The sequence below is a fragment of the Nyctibius grandis genome, chromosome 4 (genome assembly GCF_013368605.1).
Source record: "Nyctibius grandis isolate bNycGra1 chromosome 4, bNycGra1.pri, whole genome shotgun sequence".
NCBI lineage: Eukaryota > Metazoa > Chordata > Aves > Nyctibiiformes > Nyctibiidae > Nyctibius > Nyctibius grandis.
The window spans coordinates 46,560,108-46,586,980 of NC_090661.1; the positions used below are offsets into that span (position 1 = coordinate 46,560,108).

Sequence of the window (26,873 nt, forward strand, 5' to 3'; positions counted from 1 at the left end):
AATAGCACTGGGGGATGGAGGGCTGTGTATTTTATTTTTATACATATACAAGCTTTTTCTTTTTTTTTTAATAAAAGAAATAAGCTATTAATTCTTCCTACCTCAATTTTTTAGCTTGATTTACTCTGAACAAGTAAAAACTTTCATCCCAGGGACTGACAAGAAAACCACTGTAGATTCCTGGGATTGAGAGAAGCCTGCTGGGTAAGAGAACAGCAAAGTATCTGGAAAAGCCCACTGTGAGCTACAGAGTGGAGAGCCAGCAACACTGGGAGGTGTATAGGAGAGAGACTCCAAGTCCCTTTCAGCTGGAAGGCAAGGGATAAGCAACAGTAGCCTGAAAGAACCCAGATTCTACCCATGTGGAAATGCACAAGCAATACCAACCAATCTCAGACTTTTTTTTTTAGTAAGAACTTTCAATAAACACACACACATATATACAGCCATGTCTTGCAAAGACAGGCAGTTAAGTGGTTCCACATTCAGGACAGGGTAGGCGAGTCAGCATCGCCTGGCTGGTGGTTCACAAGGTGCTGAAGATGCTCCCATGTGCGCGCTCGCGGCTACTTCATGTTTCTGAAGGGAAGGCCAACAAGTCTTGCAGATAGGCTCAGTGCAGACACACACAGCTGGAGTCACATGTAACAGCTGTGTTACAGGGTAAGGGCAATGAGAGGGAGCAGCTGGGGAAAGAACAAGCAAAAACCTTCTGAAGACTGCCAGGAAGTGTCTGCAGTGTCCATCCATGGGAAGTCCAGTCAGAATTTGACAGAGAAGGAAGTCCCACATGAGCAACCCTTCTCTGCCTGGGGGTTGCTCACCACCTGGAAGGAGCTGCGAATCAGCTCCTGGCTGAAGTCCACCATGGAACCTTTCACGAAGGCCAGGCTGTCCACATCCACGACCACACGGGCACCGCCTTGTTCAAACACCCTGCAGAAAACCAGCATGTTTAACCATTAACTGTGCTGCACACCCGACAGAGAAGCACAGCCTGAGCACTTTCCTTATCTCACAGGCTTCTTCCCTTCAATTCAAGATACTATCATGTCACACACACCCTTGTTGTTACCTTTGCAAAGAACAGTCACACCCGACCACCACTGCACCCCTTTGTCCTTGCCTGTCATCAGGATTGATAACTGTGTCCAAGGAAAACTTGTACTGGAATCCAGAGCAGCCACCTCCTTCCACCTGCAGCCTGAGAAACTCTGAGCCTTCTGTGATCTCCAGCAGCCTCTGCAAAGAAGAAAAGAGAATTAAAAGACCCACGGAAGAAACTGGTGAACGCTCAAAGGCCTCCCGTGTGCCCAGGGCAGGCCAGGCAGCTTGGAATCCCTCCCAGAGGCACCAGAGCTGCCTCCCGGGGTCCGTACCTTCACGCAGCTCTCGCTGAGGAAGACCTGTCCCTCGCTGGGGTCACTCTCCGTCGGGCCCGGCTGGGAAAAGGACGATGCCCACCTCAGCGGGCGACCAACTGCACAGGCAGGACCCGGCGGGGGCCTCGGCAGCGCTCGTCCTCGGCACAGCGGAGCGGGACGACAGCTGCCTCGGGGAGAAGAAAGGGAAGGGGCAGCCTCAGAGGGGCCCCCGTCAGGGGCAGCTGGCCCGGCCCCGCGCTGGGCGGCCCGCTCGGCCCTCACCCCCGCAGCCGCCACCCTCTGCCGCAGAGCGGCGACACACGGGGACACCCAACACCCCGCGACGGGCCAAGGGAACCGCGCGGACCCGCCGTCACGGAGCGGTACCTCAAGCCTCCCAGCGCCAACCTCCACCACCGGCACGTCGACCTCGGCGCCGCCATATTGCCTCCGCGCCCCGCCCACCGCTTCCGGTGAGACCCGCCATGGCGCCCGCCGAGGCGGAAGTGTGGGCCGGCGGGGTTGCTAGGCAACGCGCTGCTCGCCCCAGCGGGCCCGGGGCACTGACACCAGCACCAGCAGGGGCACTGACACCGGCACCGGCACCGTGGGGGCCGAGCCGGCCGGGCGGCGCCGTGTGTCTCCGGCGGCAGTGTCCTCCTCGGTAAAGCCAGCAAAGCCGCTGGAGCCTTGCACAAGGCACGAAGCCGCCGCTCGCCCTTAGGAGTGTTTGCTTCTACAAGCAGCGACACTCATGGGGGGAAATAAACAGCAATAAAACAATAAAGAGTAATAAAATAAATAACGCGGCGCTCCCCAGCAGAGCGTGTTTGCCCTGGAATTAGCTGTGAAGGTTGTTTATCCTAAGCAGCACCCAGAGACCCTGAGAGGGATGGAGATGAAGTGGCGGGGGGAGTTGGGGAAGCAGAGGAGCGACCGCGGGGCCGGGGCTGAAGGGGCGGTCAGGGGTTTCCCTCACCCTGGTTTCTCTGGTTTGCTCTCCTTTATCAGGTCAGCTCAGAAATCCCGACGGAGGCCGGTTTTCCTTTGGGTGGGTGCTCATGGTGCTGGTGCTGCGGAGGTGTGCCCGGCCTCCCGCGTGCCCCCGCCATCCCTCCCCTCTGCTCCTCGCTCCTCTCCTGCCGCAGCAGGGCCCACGGCACCGGGCAGGCCCGCCGGGCTCCCCTACAGCCGCTGGAGGCACATTTCCCTCTGTGGTTTCACCTCCTCCTGCTCATCTGACATGTGACAGCAGTCTGGCTGGTCACTTACAGACGCACCCACAGTTAAAAGTCTTTATCTCATCCTTCCTCATGTGTTTCTGTGGGAGGAATCCTGTTCCTCACCCCCAGCCAGGCTTGTGGGGAGTCACACAGGGGGACGGCGGAGAAAAACCAGTCATCCCAGCAGGAGGGGGTGATTTAATGTCAGGGGACCTCGGGACTCTGTGATGGTTTGCTTTCTCACCGTTTCTCTCCAAGCAAGGTAATGCTTTTGCAACCACGTGCTTTTGCTTAGTTGTCCCACCCTGAGCATGTAAATAAAGACTGGTTTGAGCTGTTCTCTTTTGCTTGCTCTTTTGTTAACTCTAACAGTGTTAGCATAAAGCCAGGAAAGTATCACAGGCAGGGTCCCGGCGGGGGCTGGCATTAAAGCAGGTACCTGCAATGGTTGATGAATCCTCCATCAGGCATATTGGAACACAATGTTTTAAAAAACATACTGGGGTGTTTCTCCAGTTACTGTCAATGTGGTGTCCCAAAAGCAGACGACTTTGGAGGAGCATATCAAGAACCCCTGGGAGAAAAGGTGGGGGATCATCATGTCTGCTTTCCACACCGCACCAGCTTTCCCAGTCTCTGCTGCAGGGTGTATCAGACCGATCCCACTGCATTTCCCCATGCTGTGACTGCAGTCACTGTGAACACCTTTTGGAGAATGGATATAGCCTCCCAAACCAGACACTTTTACTTTCTAATTGCCTTCATTTTTACCAGTGTCAAGTGTCAGAGTGTGACAAGCACCTTCGAGGCACTTTGGGATGTTGCTCAGATGGTTACTGCAGACCGAAAGAAAGAGGCCAGCTGGCCTCACTAAGAGTTAATTTAATCTAATTAATAATCCACTATGCTGAGGAGTGACTCAGGTGTTGGGGGCAAATTCTTTGAGCTGCTAGGAGAGGTGGGTATAACTAAGGAGAACAGCTACTTCTTTGCACCTCTCTCTTATCAGTGGCTGTTTTTTCCTTCTGCCAGCTATGTGGTATGGTGGTGTTTTTCTCTCACCTGGAGTTACAGCCTAGGTTTTTTTCCTTCTTGGGCTGTGATTTTGTTGGTCATCTTGTTCCTGATAGCTTGATGTAATCTGTTTTTAGGTTTGGTCATGTTTTGTTTTCCCCTTCTTATTCTGGTCTGGGGTATCTGTGTTTGGGGAGTTCCTTTAGCTTTCTTTAAGCACACTGTATTGAAGAGATTTCTGAGTTGAATTCTCTAGATATTTTGCTCTATTCTCCTCTGCAATGTGTATGCTTAAATCATCCTGTATCCGTTTTGGTAGAAAACTGAGCTTGTTTCAGTGATTCAGAAACTGGTGATAATAAAACCTCTGGCATGGCGTGGAACGTGAGAGCGGCTTGCAATGCATTTCAATGTGAATTCTGATGATCTGTAGCAAAAGGAGCATATTCTGGCTGAAAGAACAGTAAAACTGATTAGTCCCTGCATGTGGATTTTCCTGAGAACCCGGCTTCTGTACCCAGTGCTGCTGTAGTGCCTGCAGGTGCATGTTTACCGAGCTGCAAGTGCAATGCTGTTAGAGGGGTTTGGATTCACTGGGTGTAACTAGCTCATAAAGTGGAACCGTAGATTTCTTCCTCATGTAATAGAGTTGGTTGAATTAAAGAAATGAAGAACTCCAGTATCAGTCTTGCTGGAAAGAATTTATCTGTTGGCTTTCTTAGCCTTTTCTCCCGATGTTTCTGCACCTTAACACAAGCTCCCCGTGATGTCGGTAATCTAGGAGGAGTTCTGCCTGCCTGTCTGTCTGCAAAATAATGAGACCAGCCTAAAGTTGCATTGACTATTTCTGAAGTACTTTGGTGAAATGTGCTCCAAGGTGACCTGGAGGCCCACATCTTCTATCAGATGTTGGAAGAGGCATTTGCCTAAAAGCAAGGTCTGGCAGGCTGATGGTGGTTATGCTGCCCTGGGGAATTTAAGCTTTAGTGCTGTTATTGCAAAACTGGCACGATGGTAATGTGTGATACCAGCTAAAAACCTTGGGCAGAAGGTTTCTACTTCTTTCTTGTGTAAAGGCCTTGGATGTAGTTTTCAAAACTTAGGCTTATTAGGCTTTTTATTAATCCAGTTCTGGAGGGATAGACGTGTTAATTCTGATCCTAGATGCAACAATTTTTAGTTCAAAGCCTTTGAAATACGTGTAACCTTGCATGTACGTAGTTGCTGCTGTCGCACAAAAGCATCTGCAAAGCAAAGGCACCTGGAGAGCTGCTTCAAAGGGAGGCATCCTGATTTAACGCATTGTGGAATTTGCTCCCAAGCACGACAGGGCTTATCCTGTGAATGTGTGATGGGAATTTATGGTGTTGCTCTGACCTGACCGCACTTCTGTTCCCAGCAGTCAGATAGGCAGCTTTGTTTATGGTCTGTAAGACTTGAAGGATGGGGAGAAGGAAAGCCCGTCTAAGGGCACGAGTTCCCATGTGCAAGGAAAAGACTTTATGTGGGTTGGTTAGGAAGAGTGCTCACTGGGCTTAAATATACAGCTTAGTCTCAGCAGGGTCTTTTGTTGTTTTTTTTTTTTCTTATAGGTCTGCTGTAAGCAAGTGCTTGCTTGAGGCCTCTGCAAACTGAATGCTTATTCAGAATCTTAAAATAAAATAAAAGCCCCCCTCTCCTTTCTGAAGGAAGGGATCCTTTTTTTTCTGAAGAGCTGAAGTACTCAGCAGAGCAATGCACAAGAGCAAGTCCCGCTCAGTCCTGCTGATGTCTCTGTGGTTTTGGTGTGCCACCCTTTGTGGAAAGCCTGAGCAAAGCGTGGGGGTTTTGCGTCCGAGTCACGTGGCAGCGCTGCTGAAGCTGAGCAGGCAGACACCTTACTGGGGCAGAGGTCTGAAGGGGAGAAGCTGTGTCAGCTCTGCTGTGTTCCTACCAAATCAGCACTCGCGTGCCTCTCTCTCTATCGCGTTCCTGACGTGATCCCGTTAAGGGTAACACTCGCTACCATGTGAAACTGGTGAGAAGCTGTAAACGTTAGCTTGGGTCAAACGCTTGCTGAAGCATCTTAAACATCCTCTGCTCTGTCTCGGCATCCGCAGCACAAAGCTGGCAGTCTCTGGCGTCTCACGAGTTTGAGAAGCGGGACTAACTCTTATGTGCTGTGAAAGGCAGCAACCACACCAGCTACTGAGCAGATGTAACTCTCGGCACTCGGGTTACACAGACAGCTTTCAACATGCAAAACATCAGGTACACAATAAGTAACGAGTAAGGCCACAGGCCAGACTGCTGCGCTAGCTGCTTAATTTTTATTTTTTTTGCCCTTTCAGCAGAGGCACTGCAAGAGCTTCCCAGCCCATCGCGCTGCCTGTCCGTCAGCGTGTCCGCCGGCTGCGGCCCCTCTGCACTGAAGGGCCCAGCGCAGCCCAGGAGCCGGGGTCTCCCGTAGTGGCGTTACCGGAGCGGGTTGTGCCTGACCCAGCGCTGTGGTTCCAGCACACCCTCCTGCCCCCGCTGCCCGCTCCCGTACCGGGCAGGCACGGCGGTGTGTCTGCTGCCCCTTCCCCGGCTGCAGCCGTGCCCTCGCCCGCTGCTCCCCGCCCTGCGCGATGAGGACACGGCCGCTCTCCCCGGGCCCCGGGCGTGTCAGGGGAGCACGGCCCGGCCGTCCCAGCACTAAGGCACGGCCCGGCGGAGCCCCGGTCGCGGGCGTGGCAGGAGACCGCGGCCTACCCTCAGCCCCCGCCCCGGCACTCAGGCACGGCCCCGCCGAGCCCCCGCCCCGGCCCGGCCCCGCGGGCGGGGCTGCCGCCCTCATGTGACGCCGCGGAGCCGCCACCGCCGGTCACGCTCGCCGTCCCGCCGCCGCCATGGTGCCGTCGCCGCTCGCCCTGCTCCTGGCGCTGGGCGCCACCGCCCTGGCCGAGCCCCTCCGCTTCGTCGACTGCGGTGAGTGGGTCGAGGCAGCGGGGCGGGGGGGGGCGGTCAGCAGGCGGAGAAGGCCCGGTAAACTCGGCTCTTCCTTGCAGGTTCCAAAGACGGCAGCATCCAGGAGGTGAACGTGAGTCCCTGCCCCACGCAGCCCTGCCAGCTGCACAAGGGGACATCCTACAGCATCAACGTCACCTTTGCCAGCAGTGAGTGTCGCTTCCGCGCTGGGGTGCCGGGGGTGGGCAGGGGGGAAGTGATCCCCCGTGGGTCCCACTGCTTGGAGAGAGGGGTGGGGAAGGGTGGCTGGAGAGGAGTCTGGGTGGGAAGAAGTGGCCGGGGAGAAGGAACTTCACTCAGTTGTGTTCTTGCAGCCTCTAGAGTATGTCGACGGGGGGGGTGGGGGGGGGTGTAAGGTAGAAGCGTGTTCCCTGCTCCGGTGCTGTGCTCACGCTTCTGTGTGTTCTGCAGAGATCGAGAGTCAGGGCAGCCAAGCGAAGGTGTATGGCGAGATGCTGCACGTGGACATCCCCTTTCCTATTCCTGAGCCTGATGGATGCAAGTCCGGGATCCAGTGCCCCATTCAGAAAGGTCATTCCTACAACTACCTGAATAAACTCCCTGTGAAGAGCGAGTACCCCAGTGTAAGTAAGCGGGCAGCTGATCTGATTGTCAGAGCTACTGTCCTTCCTGGGACAGTCCCACCACCTGCCTTTAAGGAAAGACACCTTGTCCTGTGGTGGTGGGGAAGAGGTTAGAAGACTCTGCAGACTATCTGGTGGCACTTCTGTTGTGAGTGTGACTCTGTCTCAAGTTCCCACGTTGGGACAGACCCAGCAGCAGAAGCAGCCTGGCTCCAGCTGCTGAGAAGTGGCTTCAGCTGCCCAAGGATCTGCCTGTTCTGTGCTGTGCTTATATGTAGCCTACCTGCAGACCCTGCTGCATTCAGCCAAATACTCCCAAACTGGGGGTGCTGGCCTCCAGGGTGCAGTTCAGCTGGGAGGCTGCAGGGTCTTTCCACTCTCTGCTTACTCAGAGAGTGGGGATCCAAGCGCAGTTGTGTAGAGGTCTCCTATGTCACACAGCAGAACCCTCCATCCATGTAAGGTACTCCAGGAGCCACCACATGAGCGTGGCCCACCTACTGCAGCAGGGGCAATGCCCCAGCTCAGTCCTCTTTGCGCAGAGCTCCCAGGACCTTGCTCCACACAAGTAGCAGCTCCCCACCCCGTGTCCTTGCCTTGCGGTTTCCTGAACACTCTCATTTCCGTCTGCTCTTCTCTTTCAGATTAAACTGATTGTGAAGTGGGAGCTGGTGGATGACCAGGACCAGATGTTGTTCTGCTGGAAGATACCAGTTCAGATCACCAGCTGAGGAGCCCTGCCATTAGTAGGGCTTGGGGAGGGGAAAAACAGAAGACAACACAGGCCAAATTCTTTTATATAATAAGCATTTCTTACTGCTTCCTTCAGAGCTCTGCAGCCTCTGAGCAGCCAGTACTGTGTTCCTGCAAGGTCAGCCACGGGCAGAGGGCTTTTTCCCCATTTAGAGCCTCCTGGGGTGTTCTCCCAGCAGCTCAAAGGGGAGCAGTGTCTGCTGCAGGAGTGACTGAGCATCGTCCTCCAGCTGCTCTGCAGAGGCGCTTTAGTTGTTTGAAGTGGAGCTGTCTGTCCTCATAAAGGAATTTCTCTGCAATGAACCCGGTTAGCGTCTGAGCTGCTACCTGGTAACCCTTCAGTGCCTCTTCTAGAATGCTGGCTGCATCCACTCTCCTGTGCTTCTCCTGCTCTGTCACCATTGGGATGCCCCTGGGACCTGTGTTTGCCATCCATGCAGCTGAAGGAGAGGGGAGGAGGCTTTCACCGAGCTGGCAGCCTGCTCTGTCCTGGGCCCCTGCTTGAGCCGGCAGGACTGCAGCTGGGAAAACTTCCTTTTTGTGGATGCAAAGCCAACTGTCATTCAACATTTCTGCAGGGATGATTCTTTCTCTAACCAATGGTTTGCACTACTACTAACTCGGAGCTGCTGGGAGCTCCTGAACTTCTTTTTATAACTTTCCTTTTAATAAAGGCTAGATAAAATCTGCTTGTGTTGTCTTCTGTGAGTGGAGGAGCAGGAGGAAAAGCAAGAGTGGCTGGGCATCTACTTGGGGTTGGGCTGTTCTCTGCTGAAGGCAGGGATAGAGGTGGTGTGCTGGCCTGAGTGTGAGTAACCTGTGAGCATCCAGGCATCTGCTACTGGCTGCCAGGGTGTTCAGCTGGCAATGTCTGGCTGTGCTTCTGCCTGGCTGGTCCTGTGCTGGCCTGAAATTGTGCAAAGGCTCCCTGAGGAGGTGGGGGTGTAGAACATGGCCTTGCTTGCTGCAGCATAGGTAAAGGCCTTTCTGGTGAGAGCTCTGGGACTGGAAAAGCAGCTCCCAGCCCTGCCCAAGGGCTTTGCCAACTCCAGAAACCCACATGCTCTCATGCTTAAACTGCAGCCCCCTTGTGCATGAGCCAGGCAGGGTGTGAGCGGCCACAGCCACTGTGCTGTCTGTGGGGGCTGGAGTTGGCTCCTGTGGCTGGCACTGGGCTGGGGAGATAAGCAAGTATTTGGCCTGGCAAGGGCCTCTGCTCTGGCTCAGGAGCAGGAGGAGGCTGGATGCCAGCATGAGAGGGGTAAGAATTGGCTTACGAGAGTGGGGTGGCCTTGCCAGGCTGGACCCACAGGGAGGATGTGGCTCTGGCAGCGGCAAGACAGGCATAGTTCTGACCAGCCCCAGTGTCTTGAGCCACAGGGGCTCAAAATAAATGTTTTATTTAACAACATGAGAGAAGTTTCCAGCAGACTCAGTTAAAAAAAAATAAAACAAAAAAGTCACCAACAACTTTACAGAAAGGAAGCTGGACCTGCCCCCCTGTTCCCCCGTCCAGCCAGCACAGGGCATGAAGGCAAAGTGTGGGGCTAAGGTATGCGCCAGGGCTGGCTGCAGGGAGAACTGGCCCTGGGGCCCCTCTGGCCTCTCCACCATGCCCCAAGGTTAGGCAGAAGATTCAGAAAGCTGGGGTTGACCCCCCTCCCTTAAAGCTCTGGCCTGGGGGCTGGATGCTTCCAGAGGAGCGGGGCCAGCACCTGTGGTGTGGGTGAGGCTTGTTGCTAGGTCAGTGCAGCAGTGGTGGGGAGATGAACCCCCTTTCTCGGCAGGGCGAGGCGGGGAGGCTGGGGCTGTGTGGCAGGGGAAGGCGTCCCGTGAGCCTCCATGGCACGGGCTGATGTGATGGGTGCTGGGGGCCGAGGTGGGCTCTGCTGCGGCAGGAGCAGGGGCTGGCAGGGCGGAGGGGGGGCAGAGGCTGGGAGCTCAGCCCTGGCCTGTACAGAGAGGTGGCAGGGAATTTGTGCGCTTCAGAGGGGAAGGAGCGAAGAGCCTTGAAGCACCCGCAGCCCCGGGGGACCTTTCTCCATGCTCCCAGGTCCCGGGTGCCAGAGTCGTGCGCCGGAGGGGAGCACCCTCACCCCTGCTCCCCTAGAGCTACGCTGCTGCTGGTCTCTGGGCTGTCTGGGGCACACAGTGGTGGGACCGGGCCAGGGCCACGTAGCCCGGTGAGCAGTGGCAGCGGTAGGAGCCCTCCGTGTTCTCGCAGGTGCCGCCCCGGCACAGGGGCTCAGGGCTACCCACCTCCTCACACTCGTTGATATCTGCAAGGAGAAGGATGGGGTAAGCCAGTGGTAGAGCAAGCAGTCCCAGCCCACAGCCAACATCTCCTTGTGCCCCTGCCACCCCCCAGCCCTCCCCCACAGGTGCCCCATGCTCCTTTTTTGCATCATAGAACTCACTTCCCAAATTTTGTGCACATCTGTGAGCAGTTCTCCAGATATGTCTGTGTACGTACAGCAACTGATACTTAAAACTGTACACACTCCTCCTCGTGAGGTTAATATCACATCTAGAGTCATTCTGGTTTGAATTGTAATTTTAGAGAGTTTTGTAATTTCTTTTTGCAATGTCAGAAATCCACGCATTGAGGCATTGGCTAATTTTTCTATCATCTCCCCAGATATATTTATTATCGTTTTTTCCATATTGATAAATAATTCCTCTTGGCTCACATCTTGGTTCCCAGACTTAGCTTTATGGATAAAGAAGCTGATTATAATTGTCTTGTTTATAATTAATATCATTGTGATTATACTAGTGTTAGGACAATGCTATATGAGATGGTTTTATTTCTTTGCTTCAAAAATAGGATCATCATGGAGATACAAATAATTGCAGGGATGCAATAAAAACAAAAGGAGGGAATTGTTATAGAAATTTTCACATAATTAATGTAAAAGTTCTTATGAGTTAGGGAGACAAGGATCAATAAGGGTGAAATAGAATGAAGAATAGAATAATTAATATAAGTCTATCTGAATAAACACAGGTGGGCTTTCACAATCCATGAATATTGTTCTCAAAGCTCCTTGTGTAATCCTGACCTAGGACTCAACAAATCATCAATCAAAGCTTAATGAGTAGCTAAGCAGGAGTAGGCCTAGAAGTATTACCTTCTGATGATTTTAGTAAAGGGGATGTATGGTTAACCTTTTCTTTACCTTAAAAGAAATATAGGACACTTAGAAATAAAAATTAGTATAGATAAGGTTTTAAACATAACTTCAGTTGTTTTTAAGGTTGAATGTTTAGGAGACACTGGCAGTGGGAACTAGACTCTGATCAACCTGGATCAGGACAGGACGCTGATCACGGCAAGAACATTAAGGACGCCGATCACAGCAAGAACATCAAGGATGGGCTGTCGACCGGAGTCGGAGCGGAACCAGAACATAAAGATCAGCTAAACAATGGAAAAGAATGGACTTTTGTGGACTCTTGATGAAGGAAGAAAGAGGAATTGAAATAGTGTATTATTAACAGAAGCTTATAAAATGTTTATGATGTAATTGATTATTAGTTTCTGTATAAACCGACAGTGAATTTGAGTCAGGTACCATTCACTGCGGTGATGGTCCAACTCTGAGTTGTTTAGTAAAACCAGCAAACCTAGACACCCAGACTCTGCCAATTTTCTTTAACACTCTCCCCAGCACCTACTGGATGCCCACTGTGATCCCACCAGCCTCCCATACCCCTCAGCACATCCACAGAGCCCCCTCAGTCCCCAAGGGTGACATCCCCCAGCACAGGAGGGATCCTCCCCCAGCAATGCACACCAGATAAGGGCCCCCCCATGCTCTGCAGCTGGTGACGTCCCCGGGTTAGCAGCTTCCTGCTAGTAAGTTGTGCAGCATAAGATCTGGGAGAAAGGCTGCCTCCACCCTTGGAAAATGCCCTTTCCTGATCCCACAAGGCTGAGGAGGCAGATGATGGTGGCCCTGAGAGGCCGATTATCACCTCCAGGACCAGAACACAGAGGGACCTTGCGCTGCACAAACAAGGGCTTGTTTTATTAACCTGCAAACCATGCCAAAGGGCTCACTTGGCCGGCTCGTTGCTGGGCTAGAGCACGCACGCGAGCCCTACAGCAGCTGCCCCGCTGCAACAGGTCTGCTCTGCTAAATGCACTTCCCTGGACACCCTGCCTGAGCTACCCCAACTTGTGGTGGAGCCACGAGCTGGGCAGAGCATTCCTGTGCACCTCAGAGCCCTCGTTTGCACCCACAGGACTTCCAGAGTCCAAATCCTCACCTGCCAAGGCAGGTCTCAGCCCTCTGACTGTCACAAACTCCAGCCTCACACCCTGCAGATCGGCAGGGAATAGTAGTGGGGAGCGTCTGGTGGGTTCAGCCAGCTGCCCAAGGGAGAGCGAAGGCCCTGGCAGTGACCGATAGACCCCAGGAGGACTGAAGAGCTCTGCCACCCTGGGGACCTCGGGTTATCCCTAGCACAGGTGGAGGGGCCTATCTGGCAAAGAAAGGGAAGTGCAACCCCAGGGAGGGAGGCTGGAAGCAAAACCTCCAGGTGCAATGGGAGGAAGCACAGAAGTTCACAGGAGGAACAAGAAGCAGAGAGGAAACATGAGATGAGAGAACTTGAGGAACAAGGCAGCCTTCGTATGCAGCCAAAGCAATGGTTGAATGGGCACTGTGGACTTGGGCTAAACCTCAGGACCAGAACATCGCCAGGGACAGGATGGGCTTGCTCAGAAGCCCAGGGAGGAGATGTTAGGCACCCGAAAACCAGAAGCAGTAGAGTCACACTAGCAGCGCACACCAAGCTCTGGGGCCTGCCCGCTCAGGCAGGGGTGGGGGCAGGCAGCCCATCCTGCGGGGCGAGGGCAAGCTATCCCCATAGGGAGGTGAGAGGGGAAGTGCTGCAGCAGCTGCGGGAGTACTCTGAAGGCTACTAAAAACACGGGGATGACTAAGTACCACATAGGAGAACTGAAGGGAAAAGAAACGAGACAGCCTCCAGTGTAAAAGCAGTGCTAGTTAGTCCAGGACACAAAAGGCAACAAGCAAAGGCTCCATAAATATGTTAGCAGGAAACAATGGGGAATGTTGGTCTGGTCCTTATCGGCAGAGGAAACAAAAGCCAGCCGAGCTGGCTGGAGCAGCTAACGCGGGCTTTGTTCCAGCCATCCAAAAAATGCTTGTGGCGACCAGATAGGGCGCAGACCATGTTTGAAGTGTTTAAATGAGGGTGCAGGAGCACAGGGAGGGAAAGGTCACACTGTGATGGTGAGGTTCGATAACGGGATAGATAAAGCAGTTACATCCATGTTGCTAAAGGCTTGCTGCAACTCATCTTCATGTGCTTAATGCTCCTGCAGTCCCTGAAAAGTTTGCAGTTCTGAGATGGAGGATAACGGAGGTCTCAGAGACCCAAGGAAGGGTAAATCTGGTAACTATCTTCAAAAACAGAGAAGGGAGAATCCAGAATTACAGACTGTTCACTCCCATTCCCTTAAACAGACCAGGTTTGTGAGTGATTAGGTCATAACCCTCCAAAAGATATCAGGGTCATTAAATAGCTAGTGCAGATCTGTTAAGGCCTGATTATGTTAAGCCAATCTGGTTCCCTTCACTGACCTGATAATGGGTATGTCAGATAAGGGAGAAGCGGTGGAGGTGATGTGACTTGGCCACGGTGAGGATTTCAACACGCTCTCACATGACACACTCCACCAGACAGAGCAAATACAGCCTAGATGAAACTGTAGCAATTGCACAAGGGGCTGCAAAGCCCTACTCCAAAGATAATTAGCAATACCTGGCTGTTACAATGAAAGCCATTTAAAGCATAGCGTGCAGGAGTCTGTCCTGACCCCTGCTCCATTCAGTGTTGTCATTAAGGTGGACCAAGGAAGATCTCCCATAATTACAAAGTGTGTATGTGTGATGCCAGCACTCCGGGGGGAAACCCTGAGGTTCAGACTCATTCTGATCAAGCAGCGAAGCGATCCAAAATCAGCTGGACAAAATTCACTGAAGGCAAGTGCAAAGCACTGCAGCCAAGGAGAGGGAAACAGAGTGCACAAATGCAGAAGGGAGAGTAAACAGCTCAGGCAGCCAAACTGCCCAGCAGTATTTGGGGAGGCAGAGGCCACGGGTTCTGTATGAAGCAGCTGCATGATTGTATCGTGCAACAAGGATGCTGGGAGCTGGAGTAAGTGCCATGTCTAAGGAAAAAGAGGGTCTTCATCTGCTCTGTTGAGTGTCCGGGGTCTCAGCTGGCTTGGGGAGCTGCACTGTGAAAAGGATGGGGACGTGGCATAGGGATGTAGCAGGGATGCAGAGAAAAGCTTTAGAGACTGTGTCTCATAGGGCACGGTGGGAAGTGAGGAATTTCACAGGGGCAGTGGTGCATGTAAAGGAAAGTAAGCAGAGGAACAGTGGCTGGTGATGTACAGGTGTTATGCGAAGAAGGGAGCTATCAGCTGCTCCCAGCGATGCCCTGAGGTGCCCTGATTTGGCTGTCAGCAGAAAGGGGCCGGCTGAACCTCCAGGACAGTTTTCCCAGCTCTGTGGGATGGAAGCCCCGGGGAGAGCTGGGACTCCTCCAGCAGCTCTCCCGGCCGGCACCACCAGAGAGCGGCAGCCGCCGAGGGATGCCGGGGCCGGGCTCCCGCACAGCCCTGGCGGCAGCCCCCGGGCTGGCCCTGGGCTGGCCCCGGCCGCCACTCACCCACACAGGCCATGCGGGTCATGTCCAGCTGGAAGCCATCGAAGCAGTCGCAGGTGTAGCCTTCGGGGACGCGCACGCAGCGCCCGTTCTCGCAGCCGTTGAGGATCCCGCACTCCTCAGCCTGCAGCCCCTCGAAGCCCTCGTAGAGGCCTGGAAGGTGGCAAGATGCTGTCAGAGCAGGGTGACCCTCCGCCCAGCCATGGAGGGGACATCGGGCACGTGGAAAGATGGCGCTGGTGGGGCCAGGACCAATGCAGAGCAGCCAGGAGCAGAGCTTGCTCCAAGCCTGGAGCATTCTGGCTGGGGTGGGAGCTGCCAGGCAGTCCCCATGGACACAGGCTGGGTGGGAAGGCACCTCTCTGTGTCTCCCAGTACTCACCAGTTCGGCTGGGCAGGTAGCGGGGTGGGGACCACCCTGGGCCGTGGTGGAGAGGGCTGCCACGAAACTCACTGTTGGGTTCCCTCTGAGGGAAGCCAGCATCGGGGTTTCCATACTCAGACTCCAAGTAGTTGTAGTAGGGGCCCATATCTGGGCTGGGAAGGCCATAGTGGGGGTCTTCCAAGCCCGGTCCGTACTCATACCTAGGTCGTTCTCTGAGCTCAGCCCCTCTCTCACTGTCTTCACTGGCCCCATTACACAGGAAAGCAAAGTCAGCTGGAAGTGGTGAGAGAAAAGTAAGGGTCAGTGCAGCCCAGCTCAAGAGAGGTAAGTCTGCTACGGCTGGAGAGGGTGCGTCCACACCGGGACAGCTGAGCCAGGCCTGCGTTCAATGGCCTCCAAAGCTGCAGCTCTGTAGTTTGCTGATGGCACCCCATCTTCGAGAAGACCAGCTCCTGTCCAGGGCCAGCAAGTTCTTGAGCAGTGAGAACCCCAGTTTCCAGTGTGCTCCCATCCCAGGCTGCCACTGCCTCACCTCTCCTAAGCTATGCAGGAGCAACAGGATGCACAGAGCAACTCTCCCCTCAGACACCTCGGACTCATTGCAAACCAGTTTCAGGTACATCCTACCCACTGGTGCAGCTCAGCCCTGGAGAAGTGGGGGGTTCACCCACTCCTGGGGCTGACTTTGGCAATGCAGACAACCAGAGGAGCCCGCACTGCAGCCATATGCGGCCAACCCTGCCCAGCACGACCGACAGCAGCCCAGCACATCCCCACCTCTGCCAGGGTATGCTTGCCCACACCACCCTGCTCACCAGAGGACCTGTGCGGACAGAGTGCGCAGTTCTGGCCCCAGGCTTCGCCGAGCCGGCAGCAGCACTCAGTGTATGTGGTCTGCTCGCCGCGCAGCAGGTCTTGGCAGATGTAGTCGGTGACGGTCTGCCAGCAGACATCCAGGTGGATTTCGTACTCCTCCAAGGCATCTGTGAGTGCCACGAACAAAGTATGCCATAAAAATCATCCAGAAGAGTGCCATCCCCCTTGTTCTGAGAGGGACGACTGTGTGCCCAGCTCCTGCCCCCATGCCCTGGCTGCACACTGTGCTGGCACTGGCACCCCTCAGCCCGGCACCAAGCCCCCACCCGCTGCTCCCTCCTGGGAGACCCTGCTGCAGGGCGGGACGTGCGGGGCAAAGGTGTGCTGTGGCGGGGGCTCAGGCTCACCTGCCCTGATGGAGAGGTTCACACACCGGTTGCCGGTGGCATCCAGCATGAGAGGAAGGCTGCAGAAGCAGTGGTAGGAACCGTCCGTGTTCAGACACTCGCCGTTGATGCAGTACACTTCGTTCTGACACTCATCTTGGTCTGCCCACGCACAAGGACAGAGCAATGTTTCAGGCTGGCAGACACGGGCAATGCGACCCTTTCCCTGCCACCTCCTAAAAGAGGTTCCCCGGGAGGGTCCCAGGAAGCCTGTCACCCAGAGCTAGCCCTAGCATGGACAACTCTGGGTGTAGCAAGCACAGCTGTCCCTCTGCATGTGGTGGGGGTCCCCACTGCTCTGTGAGGCCATCTTACCAACACACTCAAGCCTGCTGGAGTCATAGAAGTAGCCTGTACGGCAGAAGCACTTGTACCCTGGCACCGTGTTCAAACACTGTCCGTTGCGGCAGAACTCAGAGCCAAATATCTCACACTCGTCCATGTCTGAGAGAGGGATGGAGGGAGGGAGAGAGTGTCTCAGGGAGCAGAGCCATGGAAGCAGGGCAGGCTGGGTGCTGTGCCCACAGAAAGCCGGCATGGCACCTTGGTCCGGATGACCAGCAGGTCCCCAAGTGATCCCCCCGCCTCTCCCACCGGCCACATGCCTGGGAGCAGAGGTGGAAGCACCCACAGGCAGAGCCAGAGAAGGGATGACAGGGAAGAGGATACTTTCACAAATAGGAGATTCATGTGTGTTTCTGGCAGGTTGAGAACACAACCCCCTAGCGATGAAGTGCCAAAGACTGAGGCAGGCAGCCACTGGGAGTTCTATCAGTAACTGGAAGGGTTGTGTCTTACTGGCCCCCATCCCTGGTTCGAAATGGGCATGGGAGGTTTGCACCAAGAAAAGAGTCACTGCCAGCCATGAGGCAGGACTGGAGGAAGGGGCACTTCCAGCTCGGTGATACTGACAATCTGGGATTTCTCTGGATGGAGGAAAGCAGCAGCAGGACACTAGCATCCCCCACCCCAGCCCTGAGGAGATATTTCTGTGGATGCATCTCCATGCAGGGCTTTGCACAGTGCCCTCTCTCTTCCCCCTGAAAGAAATGAGAGAAAACGGTGCTAGTACCTGTGAAAGAGACTTTTCCTGACAGCAGATCTTCCTGGGGAACATAGCCCTTCCCGAGAGGGCAGATCTCTTGGTACTCCACTGGTCAGGAGGCAGATGCCAAGGGGAGATGGGAAGAAAAGCAACAGCTCATTAGTGCAACCAAAGTGGAGTTGGCAGTCAGAGCACTGCCCTTGCCCAGTGTGCTGGGGCCACAGTCCTACCTGTGCCCGGGATGGGGCAGGGGTAAGTCTCACAATTGTCACCCCAGGCTGCCCCCACAGTACAGCAGCACTCCTCCTTGGTGATGTTCTTGGCCAGGACACTGTCACACAGGCGAACGTCGCTGATGTGGTAGTAGCACTGCTTGCGCTCTGCGCTGTCAGAGAAGTGGGCTGCATGTGTCTCAGGGCCCTCTAGAAGACAGCAGAGCAGGGACGGGATGGGGTCCTCGGCACCCCAACGCAGCATCCCACACCTAGGAGGTCCCAGAGCACACCCATCACTGCCAGCGTGACTTTCCCAGGTCCCCACTTTCAATTTCTTCAGCTCTCCTCAGATGAAAGCTTGCCCATGCCTGCCTGGCTTTGTACAGCCCTGGCAGCCCCCCAGCTTTATCTCACCTCAGCCAGGGCCACCATGCTCCTGCTCTAGCTGCCGTCCGTGCTTCTGTCCTAGCTGCCTACTCACCCACGGCTGCTCGGGGCTGGCACTGCCCTGCCTCTGTGTCATACTCCTCGTGGTCGCTGGGGCAGAGGCAGAGGAAGGATCCCTCCACATTCTCACAGAGCGCAGTCCCACACACGGCGACCATCAGCTCGCACTCATTCACATCTGCAAAGCAAGGGGCAGTGGCGGCAGCTGGAGCCCTGCCTCTCTGTGGGCAGCCTGTGCATGGTCTGCAGCAGGGGGTCACGCTTCAGCAGGGAGATGGAAGCTGCTAGGGATGAGCTGAGAGCTCTGTTCACACCGTGGCTCAACACAAGTTGGGCAAGAGCTTCCTGTCCTGTTCTCAGTGGATTCAAGGAGCCTGAACTCCAGCTTGCAGTGAGTCACTGGATCACAGGATCATCCAGGTTTGAAGGGACCACTGGAGGGCTCTAGTCCAACCGCCTGCTCAAAGCAGGGTCAGCTATGGGATCCCACCAGGCTGCTCACGGCTTTGTTTTGTTGGGTCTTCAAAACCTCCAAGGATGGCGACTGCACAGCCATCATGGGCATCTGTTCCACTGCCTGCCTGTCTTCATGGTGAAAACATTTTTTTCCTTTTATTTCCCTGCCTGTTCTCTCCAGGCATCCATTAAAGTATCCCTCTAGCACCTTCGGTGCCTCCAGCCCTCAAGCACCTTTCCACCTGCACAGAGAAGGGCTCCATGTTCACTGGGAGCCGGTTGCTTTTTCATAGAGCCCTGCTCCTTTGCAGTCCCAAGGATCTGCTGTGCTAAGGGGATGGGTTTTGCCTCCTTGAGCTGCCCTGTCCATATATGGGATTCTCCATGCTCAGATACAGTCCCCATCCATGACCCAGGAACCATCACACAGCGGGGACACCAGCCTGGCACCTGCTGCTGGCTCTCCCTCACTGACTGTCAGAGCAATCGTGGGAGACTCACCAATGCAGTAGTGCCCGGAGGGTGAGCTCTGGTAGCCACGGTCGCAGAGGCAGCGGAAGGAGCCGTCTGAGTTCTCGCAGAAGCCGTGGCTCCCACACAGCGTCTCGTTGGCGCACTCATCTATGTCTGCAGCAGACCAGAGAGCAGGAATTGCCCCAGACCCCACCTCTCTCAATGGATCCCCCCTGCCCGGGCCCTTCTGCTCTGACCCCAAGACCTGGGGATAGGACAGGCATTCTCTTGATGTGAGGGACTGGGTCTGGCTGCCCCACTCACTCCCCTGCTATGAGTGCGCGTGTTAAGAGAAGCTTCTTGCAACATCCAGAGCTGCAAAGAGGCCACGTGGATAGAGTGACAGGAGCAGGGTGGGAATGGGAAATGGATGGGAAACGTGGGAGGTGGCTGGCAGGGGCGACTGAGGGTAGCACAGGTCTCTGCAGAGGCATAAAGGCACACAGAGCCTACAGGCTCACATCGGCAGGAGACATAAGGATGCAGCTCATGTGTGTGGAGCAAGTGCAGACAGATCCAGGATGATACCCTTCTTCCCCGTTCTTCTTGACCCGGTCCTTCTCCAACTACTATAGTGCTAGGGAGTAATCTCTGCCTTGCCCCAGCCCGGTGGGGTTGGACAGTCACAACTGGGTCCTCTGCCTATGGAGGGCAGGTTTATGGCCCTGCTGGCTGCATCCCACTCCCCTCCTACCACTGTACAGGGCAGATTTCCCTGGAGCAGGCAGAGCAGCTGCATGCCCACAGCCCACTGCTCCCAAGGCCATGAGCAGCTCCACATGCTAAGTCTGAGTCCTGGTGCAGCCCTGAGCCCAGCGGCTGGCAGCAGCACCTCCTCGCTGCAGCCTTCCCTGAGCTGTGGGGGAGCCTCAAAAACTTCAGAAAACCCTTTGCTCTTTCTTCTTTGCTGAGGCCTGAACTCCAAACCTAGACTCCCCAGACTAGCACATAGTGGTACCAGCAGCCTTTCCCCGCACCCAGCCCTGCCAGGCAGGTGACTGGCACAGGCAGTAGCCCCGGCAAGCACAGCTTACAGGGAGCTGTGGTCCAGCCCCAAGCCTGGAATGGCTGTAACCTGCCCAGGACTCTCCCCGAGCGGAAAGCAGCACAATGCAGTGTCTGTTCCAGATGCCAGGAAGAGAGAAGTCTAGACACAAGCAGGCAGCTCAGCCAAGAAAACAAACTCTCAGCATTATCTGCCTCTCCACCAGCCACACGCTTCCTCCTCCTCCTCCTTCTCCCCCATACCCCTGGCAGACCCACAGCCACCCTGTCCCTGCCGGGAGGAGGGACAGGGACACCCAGGGCTATACTCACCAATGCAGTCACCCAAGGGGGTCCAGTGGAAGCCGGGCTGGCAGCCCATGATACAACGGTAGGAGCCCAGGCTGTTCTGGCACCGCCACGTGCCGCAGATGGCATCCCCGTACTCTTTACACTCATCCACGTCTGCAGGGAGGAGGGCAAGGGGATGAAGATGGTCAGGTGGGGACCCTGCTTGCTCACTGCAGCACCTGGGTCAAGTTCAGTTGGACAGAGGCCCTGAGCCATTGCTAGTCCTCTTTATAAGTCACCAGCCACTTTGAGTGCTGGGAGCAGAACTGCCCCCCGCCCTGCATTGGCTGCATCCATCCCCCCACATCCCAGGGGGCTGATCTCCCCAGCGATGAGCTCTCACCCACGCAGTCATCCGTCTCCTGGGAGTGTTTGAACCCATTTTCACACAGACACCTGTAGGAGCCTTCTGTGTTCAGGCATTGGCCTTGTGAGCACCGGGACTTGTCTGTGCATTCATCCACATCTGCAAAATCAGGCCAAAATTGTCAACCTGGATCTCACAGAAGGGGAGGGAGCAGAGGGCAGAACCCAAGGTATGTCCCTGCCACCCTCCAGCTCACCTTGGCAGCTGACTCCACCAGCCACGTTCGAGAAGCCAGGAGCACAAATGCAGAAGTAGGATCCATGACTGTTGAGACACTCGCCATTGGGGCTGCAGATCTTGCTGTTCAGGCACTCGTTCACATCTGCAGAGGGAGCAGTCAGGGCCATACACCCAGCTCTGAGGGACATCCTTCTCCTAAGCCACACAGCTTCCCTCTCTCCAGTCTCTTACAGGCAGCCCTCACAGGGCTCCCGGACCCTGTTTTTCTCTCCATGGAGACAGAGAACTTCCCTGTCCATGGTGATCCTGCATTTGGCTACAGCCTTATGGAAGTGCCATGAACAGTGGCATCACCTGCCTTGGCACTGGCATGCTCCCTGCCGAGAAAGAAGGGGGGTTCTATAGGGAGGCTCTATGTCCTGGACCCAGAGGGCTGCAGGGATGGCGTTCGTACCTTTGCACACGGTGCCGTTGGCGAGCTCGAAGCCAGCCTGGCAGTGGCACTCGTAGGAGCCCGGGGTGTTCCTGCACTCTCCCCCCAGGCACTGAACAGCAGGGTCCTCACACTCGTCCATATCTGCCAAGCAGAAGGGCACAGCATGGAGTGAGGCCCCAGCTCTTGCCGCCACTGGAGCAGATCCCCACCCAGAGAAGCCATCACCCAGCTGTTGGCCTGCAAGGTGGGCTTGAGCTGCTCTCCCAGGCCATCCCGTCACAGTGAGATGAGGGCAGAGACCCCCTGTTATTGGGGCGTGAGGAGTCAGCCCAGACCCTTCACTCCCCTCCATCATAGGGACCAGGATAATCTGGATCCCAGAACCAAGCCAGAGGTGCCCAGTGACAGGACCAGAGACAATGGGCACAAACCAAAACACAGGACGTCCCATCCAAACATCAGGAACCACTTTTTTACTGTGAGGATTACTGAGTACTGGCACAGATTGCCCAAAGAGGTTGTGGACTCTCTCTCCTTGGAGATATTCAAAAGCCATCTGGACATGGTCCTGAGCAACCAGCTCTAGGTGGCCCTGCTTGAGCAGAGGGGTTGGACAAGAGTTCCCTGCCAACCTCAGCCATTCTGTGATTCTGTGAGCACAGGGATACTGCTAACCCCAGTGTCCATCTCCAGCAGAGCTCTGCACTGGGTACCACAACCACCAAGAGGTCAGCACAGAGCCACAGTTGCTGACAAACCCCGTCTTCAGCCATCTGCACAAGAGCAAACATCAGGAAAGTAACCCAGCATCAGCTACACCTTCTGTGGCTCTGCTTTCCTCCCTGACGGATTTGCCTACAACATCCTTCTCCTGGCAAAGCTGGCCAGGGGCCTACATCATCTCTTACCCAGCTGCAGAGCTCCCCACAAACCCTCTCCCACCCAACACCACCAGGCCTTGGCCAGAGCCTGCTGGCACTCTGAGGGTTTTGCTCACAGCAGAAGAGAGAGGGGTGCCTTCCCTCTACCAGAGGGCTGCGACCTGCCAGCAGACTGCCCTTGCCTGCAGGCCCATGAGGTAGGGGAAAGCACCGGAGGACACTCTAATCAGAAGGATGGGCTGGTGTGCAGGCAGCAGAAGACATGCTAGAGGAGAAGGTCCTGCTGTACTCTTCTCCCCTGCCAGAAGCTAAAGCCCTGAGACTGGCAGCTCCGGAGGGCAGTGCAGGGACCTTCTCTTCCCCTTCCAGAGCACTGAGCACACCACAGGCATAGATGAGCATCGCTCCCTACCACCTCAGGGCAGGATTCCCAGCTGTTCAGTCTCAAAGGGTTGCAAGCAGCAATATTCTTGAATCCTTCTGGAGATGAACCATAACCTAGTTTATCTATCACAAAACTATCACGAAACCCTTATCATTTTTTCAAATATGAAACCCAGATCCACAGACAAGGCCACCAGCCAAGGCAGGGAAGAACATGCCATCCTACCGTCAGGTCAGTGTGACTCAAACAGTATCGAACCCTGATAAGGTGCCCTTGTGACATGGCTGGGGCAAGGTGGCTGAGAAGGGTCTCACATGGAATTTTGCGAAAGGCGGAGAGCAGACAGAAGGGATCAAACCATGTTTTTTCCATTGCACCCCAAAATCAGATGGAAAATAAGCTCATTTCACGTTGGTTTTCTCAGACAGAGGAGAAGGGAGGAAAGCCTCCCTCTCCTCCTCCATTGGATGCCCCCATGCAGCGAGGTCTTCTGAGAGTCACATCAAAGGCAAGATCTTCTGTTTGCCGGCTATGTGCAGGCTGCAGAGCTCTGCAGTGCTCCAGAGGGAAATTTGCAGCACGTGGCCAATCTTTAAACAAATACCTTTGCTACCTCTGCCCCCTCCCTTCCCTTGCCCCAAACAGGGAATTTGCATCCAGCCATCTCAAGCCCAGGATGTTCCCTGGGGGCAGCCACCAGGGAGGCATTTCCCTCCCCTGCGCTGGGGCAGTCAGGCCATAAGGCTGGAACAGGGAGCTCTCATGTCTGAGCAAAGCAACCAATGCAGATCCATGCTGGTGTTAACTCTCTGCCATGTGTACCTGGCACAGCAGAGCCCTTGAACTACTCCTTACTTCTTAAACATGTTCAAGTTACATTAAGGGCTAGGGAAAAAAGATGAACCCTGGGTGCCCACAGTCTCTCCACTGGCTGTGGACCCAAGGTTTCTCTCTCTGTTGAGGACCTACATTCGGGGCACACGCTTCCAGGCACACAGTTCTGAACTGAACCACACACAGCTCCTCTCTGCCCATGTTTCTAGGCCTCCTGCACTCCTCTGGCCTTTTTCAGCATCCGCCAGGTCACCATTAGTCCAGCAGTCTCATCAATGAGTCCTTGCCCCCCAGCCCTTTTTTGGGTGAGGAAGATCACCTTCCGCCTGCTCTCGGCGACATCTGCTTGCAGCCCCCTCCTCTGCTATCTACTGATTGGAGAGCTAAAGAGCTGGAGAAGGATCCTGAGGTTAAAGAAGTCCCCAGGCCCCACCAATAACCAGCTATGGCAATGTCTCTTCCCTCATTCCCTCCAGCACCCGCTTCTCTGTCCCTGGGAAAGTGATACCTTCACACGTGCTGCCATCTCTGGACACAGCATAGCCGGCGTCACAAGCCATGCAGGAGTAGGAGCCCTCACTGTTGAGGCAGAGTCCGGAGGGACAGGCAGCCCGGGCAGTGCACTCATCGATGTCTGCATAAGCACATATGGGAGAGCAGGATGAGTGGGAAGGATGCGGAGGAACCACAACCAGGAGCAGATGTGCTGAGGGAACCAGCCAACATGGTGGCCAGGACTCGGGCAGAGCCAAGTGCTCAGGAAGAGCCCAGGGAAACCTCTGGACTGGGTGCATGCCACTTCAGAGGCTCTGGACTCATGGCTCCCTGGTACCTTGGCAGCTCTTCCCATCAGGTGCCACCTCGTAGCCTTGGTAGCAGGAACAGTGGAAGGAGCCATCCAGGTTGACACACCGCCCGTGAGCACAGGTCCCCTCCACAAGACACTCGTCCACATCTGTGTGACACAGCAGAGAGCAATACAGAATGGGAGGGTGCTCAGGGCAATCCCTGCCACCCAAATTGTGAGGGCACTGTGCCCTGGCCACGCAGGCTGGCTGCCCACGGAAGGAGCAGGCTGCCCGTGCCCCTGCTCTTCTTGAGGCTTGCAGGGAGCACTGCCGCGGGGGGCAAGGGTGCTGCCCAGAGACAGCCCACGTTCCTCACCAACACATCTCCCATTCCTGGGCCAGTAGCCATCCCCACAGCTGACACACTTGTAGGAGCCCAGCGTATTGACACACTTCCCGTGGGGGCAAGGGCTGGGATCCACGCACTCGTTGATATCTGCCAAGAAACACACTCCTTTCAGGCTCTCAAAGGCGAACAGTGCAGCCTTCTCCAGGATGTCCCCTCCAGCTGGATCCTCAGAGTCCCTCTCTGGGGTACAGCGATGCCCGAGAGGAGGTGAGACGAGTTTGCCAGGGCTTGGGCAACACTTCCTATAGTCCCACTCATCACTCAGGATCCTACACCCACACCTGAGGGCTGACGTAATCCAGCAGCAAAACCTGCTGCCGCAGGATGTTGCCAAGGCCAAGAATGTACATGGGCAGAGAAAAGGATCAAAGAATATCTGTGCAGGGCTGTTTCCTCAGGCACTTTCGTAACTATGATTAGGATGCAGCCTCCAGCTCAGGAAGTCCTTAAGGCAAGTGCTTTCGGGAGGATGTGTGGGGGGACCAGAATTCTGTGCCTGTCCTGTTTCCCATACTGCCTCCTAAAATAGTCTCCCACTCTCTGTTGCAGACGAGCTACCGGGAAAGGGGGATCTTTGATCAGGCACATCATATATTCAAAAGGTTGCATGGTCTGAAGGGCCCAGGTGGTGCCACGTGAGCAGGATGCTGTGGGGACAGGTGGTCTGAGTCTCTGCAGCCTGTTCTCCCTCCAGTCCACTTGCCAGCACAAGGGTCTGGTGACAGAGCCAAGATGACACAAAAACGCATGGGCATCTCCTCCCAGAACGGGAAGCCAGCGTGGGCTGGTTGTGGGGGATCACCCTGGGGAGGCGGGAGAGGGTCTCAGGAGAACTCCCCTCTCCCCGCCCAGGAAAGCCTGTTCCTCCTGAAGGCAGAGGAGAGGACAGGCAGCCCTCAGGGGGGGGCACAGCACAGACAAGCATGGGGGGGTCCTTCCTCCTTTCCAGGAGGAGACATGGAATGGTGAGAAAAGGAGGTGTTCAGCCCTGCACAGGGTGGGTTGGAGGGGCAGGGGAACAGGGAGCAGCAAGCTTCACCTTCACACTGTCCTCTGGGGCCCATGGCAAAGCCCTCCTTGCACTCGCAGCGGTAGGAGCCGGGAGTGTTGATACATTGCTGTCCCTGGCAGGCAGAGGGCTGCTCACATTCATCCAGATCTGGCAACACACAGGGAGACACTCCTGAAGTCTTCCCCCTCCCGTGCGGGGAAGGCTGGGTGCAGGAGAGGAGCTGCTCCACCTCCAGTGGGCTTTGCCCAGGCGACCCATGCCAGGGCTCTCCTCCATCCCCCATCTGTCCTTGCACCCCCCTTGCCACACAGCAGTGATCAGGGCTGGCAGGACAGGCTCCTGCCCAGATCTCCATGGGCAAGGTCCTGTCCCTGAGCGAGCAGTAGAGGGTGATCCCCATGGATCAGGCTGTCCGTGGGCACGCCTGCGGGGAGGGAGGGTGCACAGGTGTGTGTGCAGGTGTGCATGTGTGTGTGTGCACCGTGTGCATGAAAGTGTGTGTGTGCATGTGCACAAGAGAGTGTGAGGGCGGGAGACTGGGAGACCCTGTGGAGGTGGCAGCCCTGTGCCTGGCGGACACCACTTACCCTGACAGATCTGCTTGCCCTCCGAGACAGCCCGGGTGTACCCAGAGTAGCAGAGGCACAAATAGGAGCCCACACTGTTGATGCAGCGACCTTTTCCAGCACAAGGATCTTTCAGGCACTCGTCTTCATCTGTGCCCAGGCAAGGAAGGAAGATGAGCAGTCACAGCAGCCTCCTGCCAGCCCCTACCAGCCTCCTGCCAGCCCCGTGGTGCAGCGGGTGGGCAGGGGCTCAGCAGAGCTGCCAGAAACCCTTCCCCCAGGAGCCCGAAAGGACCCAACGGTCCGTCAAGGCCCAGCAGGCAGAGGAGGTGCGAACCTACCGATGCAGCGGAGGCGGCTGGGGTCCAACGTGTAGCCAGGGTGGCACAAGCAGGTATATCCCTCCGGGGTGAGCACGCAAGCACCGGCTCCACAGGAGAGAGGTGAAGAGGCACAGCCGCTGACCCCTGGGAAGAGAGAGCACAGGGTTGGGGAGTGGCAGTCCAGGGTCTGCCTTGTGTCCCCAGCACCACACTGGCGAGGCTGCTTTTTCGCTTCTTGGAGAGAGATGGAGCAGGCCTAGCTTGCTCCTCTGCATCTTCAGGCAGCCAGTGCCCGTAGGGCTGCAGGGAGGACATGGCAGACCCTGCTGCCTCCTCCAGCCTGAGCCCAGCCGGGACACCCCAGTCACCTGCACTGCTCACCTGTGCCCCGGCCCCACAA

General features: G+C 55.6%; 3 protein-coding genes across 7 annotated transcripts in view; 1 reads left to right on the forward strand and 2 right to left on the reverse strand.

The window, feature by feature from the left end:
• Positions 1–497: 497 nt before the first annotated feature.
• Positions 498–1,824, reverse strand: ISCA2 (iron-sulfur cluster assembly 2). 2 transcript variants are annotated; one of them, XR_011047996.1, is made up of 5 exons: positions 1,752–1,824; positions 1,380–1,548; positions 1,127–1,242; positions 710–936; positions 498–579 (listed from the first exon to the last, which is right to left on the reverse strand). XR_011047996.1 is itself a non-coding variant. In XM_068398740.1 (4 exons), the coding sequence occupies exons 1-4, from the start codon at positions 1,805–1,807 to the stop codon at positions 762–764; spliced, it is 516 nt and encodes a 171-aa protein (XP_068254841.1). In that variant the 5' UTR covers positions 1,808–1,824; the 3' UTR covers positions 616–761. The 2 variants fall into 2 exon arrangements, 1 of the variants encoding a protein (XP_068254841.1); XM_068398740.1 differs by lacking the exon at positions 498–579 and having other exon boundaries at positions 616–936.
• Positions 1,825–6,434: 4,610 nt separating this feature from the next.
• NPC2 (NPC intracellular cholesterol transporter 2) lies at positions 6,435–8,615 on the forward strand. Its single transcript, XM_068399448.1, has 4 exons — positions 6,435–6,550; positions 6,631–6,738; positions 7,001–7,173; positions 7,818–8,615. Exons 1-4 carry the CDS (start codon positions 6,472–6,474, stop codon positions 7,902–7,904), a joined length of 447 nt encoding a protein of 148 aa, XP_068255549.1. The 5' UTR covers positions 6,435–6,471; the 3' UTR covers positions 7,905–8,615.
• Positions 8,616–9,293: 678 nt separating this feature from the next.
• Positions 9,294–26,873, reverse strand: part of LTBP2 (latent transforming growth factor beta binding protein 2) — a 75,591-nt gene continuing 58,011 nt past the window's right edge. For 2 of the 4 annotated variants that reach the window (XM_068397329.1, XM_068397326.1), the window contains exons 16-35: positions 26,492–26,617; positions 26,172–26,300; positions 25,612–25,731; positions 24,540–24,659; positions 24,208–24,330; positions 23,884–24,009; positions 21,294–21,416; positions 20,856–20,981; positions 20,636–20,758; positions 20,275–20,406; positions 18,946–19,071; positions 18,023–18,166; positions 17,557–17,748; positions 17,354–17,434; positions 16,597–16,725; positions 16,243–16,383; positions 15,835–16,002; positions 15,017–15,292; positions 14,638–14,787; positions 9,294–10,205 (exon numbers count right to left, since the gene is read on the reverse strand). In XM_068397329.1, the coding sequence (XP_068253430.1) occupies positions 10,039–10,205; positions 14,638–14,787; positions 15,017–15,292; positions 15,835–16,002; positions 16,243–16,383; positions 16,597–16,725; positions 17,354–17,434; positions 17,557–17,748; positions 18,023–18,166; positions 18,946–19,071; positions 20,275–20,406; positions 20,636–20,758; positions 20,856–20,981; positions 21,294–21,416; positions 23,884–24,009; positions 24,208–24,330; positions 24,540–24,659; positions 25,612–25,731; positions 26,172–26,300; positions 26,492–26,617 (2,822 nt within the window). In that variant the 3' untranslated portion in view covers positions 9,294–10,038. The remainder of the gene's footprint in view (positions 10,206–14,637; positions 14,788–15,016; positions 15,293–15,834; positions 16,003–16,242; positions 16,384–16,596; positions 16,726–17,353; positions 17,435–17,556; positions 17,749–18,022; positions 18,167–18,945; positions 19,072–20,274; positions 20,407–20,635; positions 20,759–20,855; positions 20,982–21,293; positions 21,417–23,883; positions 24,010–24,207; positions 24,331–24,539; positions 24,660–25,611; positions 25,732–26,171; positions 26,301–26,491; positions 26,618–26,873) is intronic. The other 2 variants (XM_068397327.1, XM_068397328.1) reach the window with 2 other exon arrangements.

What these genes read in the sequence shown, in the direction of transcription:
- ISCA2 (XM_068398740.1), bottom strand. Translation starts at nt 1,807, where the DNA reads ATGGCGGCGCCGAGGTCGACGTGCCGGTGGTGGAGGTTGGCGCTGGGA. An exon ending in TTGGCGCTGGGAGGCTTGAG is followed by an intron (nt 1,549 to 1,751) that starts GTACCGCTCCGT and finishes TCCCCGAGGCAG; the next exon opens with CTGTCGTCCCGCTCCGCTGT. An exon ending in TCAGCGAGAGCTGCGTGAAG is followed by an intron (nt 1,243 to 1,379) that starts GTACGGACCCCG and finishes TCTTCTTTGCAG; the next exon opens with AGGCTGCTGGAGATCACAGA.
- NPC2 (XM_068399448.1), top strand. Translation starts at nt 6,472, where the DNA reads ATGGTGCCGTCGCCGCTCGCCCTGCTCCTGGCGCTGGGCGCCACCGCC. An exon ending in CCTCCGCTTCGTCGACTGCG is followed by an intron (nt 6,551 to 6,630) that starts GTGAGTGGGTCG and finishes TCTTCCTTGCAG; the next exon opens with GTTCCAAAGACGGCAGCATC. An exon ending in CAACGTCACCTTTGCCAGCA is followed by an intron (nt 6,739 to 7,000) that starts GTGAGTGTCGCT and finishes TGTGTTCTGCAG; the next exon opens with AGATCGAGAGTCAGGGCAGC.